General features: G+C 50.7%; 2 protein-coding genes across 2 annotated transcripts in view; one reads left to right on the top strand and one right to left on the bottom strand.

The window, feature by feature from the left end:
* The window catches only part of SHROOM1 (shroom family member 1), a 3,761-nt gene extending 2,729 nt beyond the window's left edge, over positions 1-1,032 (top strand). Inside the window, exon 8 of the mRNA XM_077768878.1 lies at positions 78-1,032. Within this exon, the coding sequence (XP_077625004.1) occupies positions 78-414 (337 nt within the window). The 3' untranslated portion in view covers positions 415-1,032. The remainder of the gene's footprint in view (positions 1-77) is intronic.
* A 4,176-nt stretch (positions 1,033-5,208) lies between these two features.
* SOWAHA (sosondowah ankyrin repeat domain family member A) overlaps positions 5,209-8,026 on the bottom strand; it is a 9,037-nt gene continuing 6,219 nt past the window's right edge. Inside the window, 2 exon segments of the mRNA XM_077768877.1 lie at positions 5,209-7,477; positions 7,479-8,024. Of these exon segments, the coding sequence (XP_077625003.1) occupies positions 6,715-7,477; positions 7,479-8,024 (1,309 nt within the window). The 3' untranslated portion in view covers positions 5,209-6,714.

The raw sequence follows: 8,026 nt of genomic DNA, 5'->3' as shown, positions 1-8,026 counted from the left end.
GCCTGCCGGCTCCGTCTGGGACCGTGCCGGGAACCACGGCGCCCTCGCCCAGCTCACGGCGCGCTTTCCCTGTGGCTGCAGGCCTCTCTGCTGCAGCGACTCGGGCTCCTACAGCGGCAGCAGGAAGACGCCAAGGAGCTGAAGGAGCACGTGGCGCGGCGCGAGCGGGCCCTGCGGGAGGTGCTGGCGAAGGCCCTGCCCGCGGAGGAGCTGCGCGCCTATCGCGCCCTGCTGGCGGGCAAGGCGGCGGTCCTGGCCCAGCAGCGCAGCCTAGACGAGCGGGTCCGGCTCCTGCAGGACCAACTGGACGCCGTCCGGAACGACCTTGGCCGTCGTCCCCCGCCTCCCAGGCCGACCTTGCCCCCGGAGACCCGTCCTCCAGATGAACCGTCCTTCCCTCCGCCCCTCATCTAATTACAGCTCGTGGGGGTGGGGAGAGCGTCTCCTCTGCTCCACCTCCGCGTAACTGGGGGTGACGCTGGTTTACTCGGTGCTTTTCCCTTGGGGTGGGGAACGCCCAGACCGGGTCTTCCCGGAATACTTCTGAGTGTTTTCTTGTGGCCTTACCCAAGTCTTGTGGATTATTTGGTAATTAATTTATGGATTTTAAAAACTGCAGTATTTCCCCTTTTTGTAATGAGAGACTCAGTCTGGGTTCGTTGGAGGGAGAGAAGACCGATCAGAAGAGCATTTAAACTTCAGATGCAAAACGGTCTTTTTACTTGTCTTTTCTTTCTTTCTTTTAATAATAATAATTGATGTGAGAAGTGTGTATCACCTGGAGGGATCTTGTTTACAGAGTCTGGACACCAGCTTTGCCTGAGTAGAGCAAAAGAGGGGTTTGTTGGAGGGCATCAGTCTGGTCTGGGAATCCCTAGGAAGACTGGCAATACAGGCTTGAAACCAGTCAGGACCAAGGGAGTGCAGGGCCCTCAACTCACTTGCCACCAGTAACCCTTCCCAGTTTGGTGACTGTGTCACTACCACAAAAGCCTAGGCCTGATTGGCCGGATCCAGGTCTCCTTTGCTGGTTTGTACCTCAAGCTGAAGGTGAGGCATGGAGGGTGGGGGCAAAAGACCTAGAATGTGGGGGCTGAAGACCCCGGAGAGGCAGCTGGGTTTGTGTGCTAGAGAGGCTGGGGTGGGGGTGCCCAGGGGTTGGGTGTGGGGAGGAAGGTGCTGGTGTGGAATGAAACAGAGGACACACGCTCCTCTTTATTTGTGCACCGGCCCTGTGTACACAGAATCCATGTTAAGTTCTCAAGTGTACATGGGAAAATGTGCTTTAGTATTTGTAGCTGCAAACGCCAGGGGCAAGAACAGTGTTCATGCAAATGTTCAGTGTATTTTTGGAAGTTGGGCACATTAAAAGGCATGTGTATGTGTATTTAAAGCCAACTGACCCCAAAGTGAGAAATTTCTGCTTCTGGACTTGTTTTCTGATGCCTATTGTCACTAAGTGCAACTGGTTCGGAATTTTAAATGGTCGTATTCATACCAAAGCATTAGTTATAACAGTCGGGCTATTGAGCATAGAACAATGCTAACATTGTGCCTTTTTATAAAAAACATATGGGGCTCCTGCTGAGGCAGTTGTGGGTTCTAACATTATGCTTTGCTTCCCTCCTTTGAACACTGTGGGCGGGGCCTCCGCTCCAAAATCCTCTGCCTAGCAGGGCAGCTCGCTTTGAAATAGTCTGGATGGAATCTACTTATTTCTGCCTCTTGGCCCATACTGTCCCCACTGCATTCTCCCATTGTGAGCCTCTTAGGAAAACACTTAAAAGTCATCAGGCCAACGGAAATTGTGTACTTCAGACAAAGCACTTCCAGCCCAGGATGGGCTGGAGGAGCAGTGCCTATCGATGTCCGGTTAAACCGCACTTTGGTTTTGTCTGGGTTTTTCCACGCAGAGTTGAGGCTCCTTTGCTTGTCCTTACCAGATGGGGAGAGGACGGCCACACCTCCTGCACCCATCCTTCCGTTTTGCCTCTGTCTCCTTCCTGCTCCCTTTTATGTCCCTTCCACACCGTTATTCGCCCAAAATACAAGAATGCGCACCATACCTGTCCAGCACTGGCACTACAGACTAAGACTTGTAGTGGGTGCTGTATGAGCGGGTGCCAGAAGCTCGATGAAGTCGACTCGCGGGGACGCTGCCAGCAGAGGGCACTGTTCTCCTTGTGATAAAAGCTACCTGCGTTTCATAGGCCGCCTCCGCAGCTAGCAGGCTAGGGCTAACCACAGGGGCTTTCTTTGCCTTCCCTGCTGAGCAGGGCTCGTTAGGACTGAAGGCTGAATCTGAGGCTTTTTGCTTCTGTTGGAAAGAAATTCTGGCCAGCCACTAGCTTGTTTTCCTTTGTCATTGGGCCTTCGTTGGAAAGTTGCTGGTTAATGAGCAGTGGGGAGCAGGGAACCTGGGGGTGTTGATCTCGAGTATCAGTATAAAAAGGGCCTTACTTAGCCCCCCAGGGTGGAAAAGAGGGTTTCATGCGTCTTTTTTTGGGTTTCTGCTCCCACGTTTTTAAGCCGCCTGCACATGCTCCTGCTCGCCCCCAGTCCTGCTGCCTGCGGCGGTATCCCCTGTTTTTTTTGCAGAGGGCAGGCTTCGGCTGGCGTTGTTGCTAGGCAACAGCAGACCGGCGGCCGCCTCCCCCGCTCCCCTCGTCCCGCCCCCGCTGCTCCTCCTAATATGGATTTAATTAGTGTACTTTTTACCTTCAGACTGTAAATTGAAACCGGAATAGGGAAGCAGCGTTCCGCGGCGCCCCGAACCCGCACGCAATCTGTCTGGAACAGCCTGCTCTGCACACCACGTACCTCTGCGAGCGGCTGCTGTAAACTTCAGGGATCTTCTCGGGAACAAATCACGGTGCTGTTCATGCACGTGTAAATCAGAAGCCTGAGAGGGAATTTAGGCCACAGGTGGATGAGGACTGCACAGGGAAGAGGCAAAAGGGGAATGTGGGGACAGAGGGAGGAGGGGTGGGGGCCAGCAATTGCTATAAAGCAATGCAATCCTCTCAACGACCGCCCTTCCCACCCCCCACGTCCCAGTAGTGTTACCGTCCCAGCTTGGCTACAGTTTAGACTATCACGGTGGGGGGTTACCTGTTGTTGAGACTTAAATCAGCCCTAACTTCCCTCTAGGAAGACTTTTTTTTCCTCTGGGGGAGCTATGTGGACAAATTCCAACCCTCCCCCACCCCCACCCCTGACCTCCCCGACTGGTTTCTCCATCTCTTCCTTTTTTCCTCTTTCCTGTAGTGACACCTGAGGCCACCTCTGCTTCACAGGTTCAAGTCCAGAGATGTGGCAGTCCTGGAAGGGTAAGGCCAGTACAGAGGTTCAAGGCAAAAAGCTATCTGGAGAGCAATAAAGAGTCTTTATGAAACCATTTTAAAAGGTCAGATAATTTCTTCCAGGAAAAGGTGAGGGAAAGTGAGGGGGAGGGAGACTATGGGTCCTGGGTGGGCCCAGCTTTATAACTGTGTTGAGGAGTGCTTTCAGTCCAGCTGCTGAATGACAGCTGGTTAGGTCTGTAAGGCTGGGGCGGGGGTGGGGGTGGGGTATAGGGATGCTAGAGGAATGTGCATTAAAGACATTGTGGTATCTATTTTTAACTAAAAGGATATCATACAGAACATGAGATAAGCACCCTTTGGTGGGAATACATTTTTCCCACCAGCTGCCATTGTTACTTATGTGTACAAATACTAACAAGGTAAAAGAATGCTGATCATGGAAAGCAAAGCCACAGATCAGAGCTATTTGGTTTTGGAATGCAGCCAGATACCCCAATGGGATCAACTGGGCACCCCTGGGGATATTTCAGGATGATGTTGCAGTTCCCAAGGAGCTCTACCTATCCCTTCCTTATGCTCTACCCTCCTCACAGCCTATAGGATAGGTACGGCCAGTCTAATGTCCCATGGAGGAGGGAGACAGAGTTTGGAGAATTAGGTAACCTGCCTAAGGTCACTAGATGAGTAAGGGCTGAGAGAAGACCACCTCGCAGGACGCTGTGGTGGAAAAGAGCACCAGAAGGCCATCCCAACTCTGACAGTCACTAGCTGTGAAGCCTTGTCGAGTTACTTACAATTTCTTGAGGCATCAGTTTCCTCACTTTAAAATCAAGGTAGTAACAGAACATACTTTATAACATTGAGGTTGATACCTGCGCAGTGGTTGGACGCATGCTGGTGCTTAATAAACGCAGGCCATATGTGCATCACCCCATACCCTGGTCTCCATTAGATAAGTGAGACACGTTCAAGAACAACCTCCAGCCTCCTTTAAAGGAAGTGTAAACCTTTATTTAAAAGCTTGCTCTGGATGACTCATTCACATCTACATCAACGATTAACTTCTGCATTAAAAAGAGTGATTCTTTTCCCTGTGAGGACTCTAGCCAGCTAAAATGGTCTTAACTTATAAACAGTTTTTATTCATTTATTTCTCATTTGTTGACAATACCCCCACAGCTATACCTCCTGATAGCAATATATGGTTCTTGAAAACTTTCCATATGCATATCAAAGCGTAATTTCCTACTGATTTACTTTATAGTTTCAGAAAGTCTTGACCTGCAAGGAAAAAAACAGTGGTTTTTAACCTGAGTTTTAGGCTTATTGATTCTGAACTCTTACCAAATGTTTTACCTCAGTTGGAAGGCTTGTAGCGTGCCGTTCTGGAACACAAAGATTCTTCTGGCAGCTTAAGTAACCCTCCTCTGATATGAGTGCAATAAACATTAGTTACTATTATTACTACTTAGGTAGTTTAGATTTTGTCTTTCTCAAGGCAGGTCATACCTGTGTTTGTGATCTTTGTTATCCTGTTTCGGTCGAGCCTCTCTATTACCGTGGAAAATCTTTAATATTTTATTCCATCTTCTAGACCTTCAACAACTGAGATTGCTATAATTATTGCCTCCCACAATTTTTTCTGCAGAGGCAGATTTAATTTGCATTTTAAAATAATTTATGCAGTTTAGCTAGAGTTCCAGGCAAGGAAGGTAGGAAGGGTCAGATTTGGGCTTACATTCATGTATTGTTTTTTTGGCTACCATAAATCATGTGTGGGTGATGCCTTTATTTTGCAGATCAACCCAAACTCTTTCAATAATAGAATGCCAGGAAAAGGATGAGGAGAAACTGAAGCAAGAGCTGTAGAATGTTGAAGGGAAGTGCATTATCACACAAGCAGGAACAAAATGAGAGACTTGTTTATTTCATTGCTTAAAACATTCCATTAAGGATTGCCTTAAATAATTTCAGAGGCCTCACTGATTTAATATGGAGAGGAGGAGCCACACTCTCCTGTGCCACAAGAACTATTTGATAGAAGTGATGTCATGCAGACACAATTCACAATAGCAGAGCATCACCACACTAGGATATACAAAAAGGCAGGTTGAGCAAACAGATTCCCCATCTTTCAAAGAGAAAAAGAGCCATTATTGTTACAATGTGTTGAACCTGAGACCTTTTGGTGATATCTACAAACCTTCTCAATGACAGATGGGAGCAAAGGTCGGGGGAAGTTAAGCCATTCCTCTAAGGTCACTGAGCAAAGAAATTGTGCATTTGCTATTTTCGAATAAGTCGTTTGCTTTCAGATGGATTTTAAAGATGGATATAACATACTTTTTGTTTCTATGGAATTTTCACACAATATAGTCACTCTTTAAGTGTATCCACTATTATTTAACCGGTTATTTTTCTGGTGTAATGCTATGACATTTTTTTCTTTGAATATTCACCTACTGCAACGAAAGGCTCAGCCAGATTTGAAAACCAGATTCAGGAACATGGCACAATGGTGCATTCACAAATAAGTCACACTTAAAAATATTAAATATTCATGCCAAATCAAAAAAAATCACCCACCAGTGCCAAAGACACTGTATTTCATCATAAAGACGACCAACAAATTAAGAGTATTTGCCAAAATGCCTCTTTTCTCTCACTGTTAAATCATTCTTACTCCCAAGATGCACTTGATTCCTAATATTTAGCATTCACAGCACAACCAAAATTAATTACATTCACAATGGTCACATTGTGTCTTCAAAACTCTCTAGAATCTTGAATGCCTAAAATGAGGTAGGTAAAGGCTTAAGGGTTTTGTTGATTGAGACTAATTTCCTTTAGATCTTGATCATCTGTTTTTTAAATAGAATTCCAAAATACTTAGCAAAAGATTGAAAATGAGCATTTTGCGTAAAAATGGAAAAATATACTTTCAAAAGGTTATTATGAAAATTGTTTTACCTCATTTCAATTTAAAAATAGGATAAAAGCATCAGATTACAAAACCACTCTGTATCTTAATGCCCACAAGCTATCCAACATCACACAACATTTAGAAACCCTTGGTCTAGTTCTCGCTTGGGAGTGTGTAGATGCAGAGGTCCGGGTAACTCATGCAGGGGTCCTTAACCTTTGATCCTAAAATTCAAGTCTCCCAAGTTCAAGCCTGATTTCTGGAGTTTGTTATAGGAGGCGCTCTCTGAGATCTTGATTCCCATCTCCGCAGACAGGTCAAGCTTCACGCAGAAGCTAGAGGCGTAGGCCCACTTGGGTAAAGCAGGCTGCAGTGAACAAAGCTGGAAACAGGATGTAGCCACAGGTGTCGAGCCGCTGTTCTGGGCAGGTTTAGACTGTGAGGGGCAGGCCGGGTTACATCAACCAAGCTGAGCCTCAAGAACCGTCAGGTTGTGGGAGGCAGGCTGGGCACTAGGCCAGCGAAGGGCCCCGGAGTAGGTCGACGAGAGATTTCTGAAAAAGCCGGTAGGCCACTGCGGGTCTTAGTCTTTTTACGCGGAGGTATGGGCGAGGCACCCAAGAACTTGCTCAAGGAGCCCGATTTCCTCAAGCCTCGAGCCAGGTCTTGGAGCATCAGGTCGTCGGCCAGGACGCCCAGAAATGCGCTGGTGGTGGAACTGAGGATGGTGGCGGCCACTTGCACCGGCCGCCGGGTCGCAAGAGTGCCCCCGCTAACTCCGGCGGCATCTGGCTCGCTAGAGCCTCGAAGGCCCGGGTCGCCGAGGAGGCGGCGCAACGCGTACGAGGCGCCGGGCGGCAGGTACTGGTAGGCGCGCCGCCCGCTATGGTCACGCACATGCACCTGCGCACCCAGGCGCACCACCAGCAGCACTGCAGCATCCTCGTGGCCGTGCAGAGCGGCCAGGTGCAGTGGCGTGTAGCCGCCGTGGGAGCGCGCGTTCACGTCGACAGGCGCGCCCCCGCGCCGCGCGACCTCCACCAGCTGCAGCGCCATCTCCCGGTCTCCGCTCTTGGCGGCCCAATGCAGGGCCGTGAAGCCAGATATGAAGTCGCGCTTGGCCGCCAGGCCGCGGTCGCGCAGCAGCAGCCCGTGCAGCTGGTGGGTCCAGCAGCCCGCGGCCGCCCGCACTAGCCACTCATGCTCTGTCGGCTCCAGAGGCACGGCAGACGGCGGCGGCGCGGNCTCCCACCGAGAGCCGCCGCAGCAGCAGCGGGGAGCTTCGCGGGCTCGGCTCCTCCGACAGCTGCCGGCGCAGGCCCTGCTCCTCCGCCCGGATTCGGAGCGCAGAAGGGCCTGGAACGCAGCGCACGGGCAGCATGCAGGGCTTCGGCGGCGGCGCGTGCCGAGGGAGTGGCAGCGCTTCCTTCGGAGCCCCATGCCCAGGTTCCTGGTCTGGTGACTCCACTTGGGACAAGGCCTCCTCCGACGGTGACCTAGACGGCGGGGCCACGTCTGCAGAAAGTCCCTCGGAGGGCTGGGCTAGCTCAAAGTCTGGAATCTGGGGGTCGGAGGGCGCCCATGACTGCTGGGTCGGGCCTAACTCCCTGGTCGGCTGAGTGGGCTCAGAGGCCGGAGCCCCGGGGGTGTCCCGTGGCTCTAAGGGCTGCGCCTGGTCCTCAAGTGGTTCCAGCGACTGCGGCTCCGCGGCCAGGGATGGAGCCCCCGAGCCAGGGGTTTCCTCCTGTGAGACGGAAGTGATTTTCGACGGCGGGGCTGGTGCCGCGGGGGCGCCCCG

This window comes from Crocuta crocuta, unplaced genomic scaffold, assembly GCF_008692635.1.
Source record: "Crocuta crocuta isolate KB4526 unplaced genomic scaffold, BGI_CrCroc_1.0 scaffold64, whole genome shotgun sequence".
Taxonomy (NCBI): Eukaryota; Metazoa; Chordata; class Mammalia; order Carnivora; family Hyaenidae; genus Crocuta; species Crocuta crocuta.
Note: the sequence above shows the minus strand (reverse complement) of the source record. Positions and strands in the feature narration are given on the sequence as shown.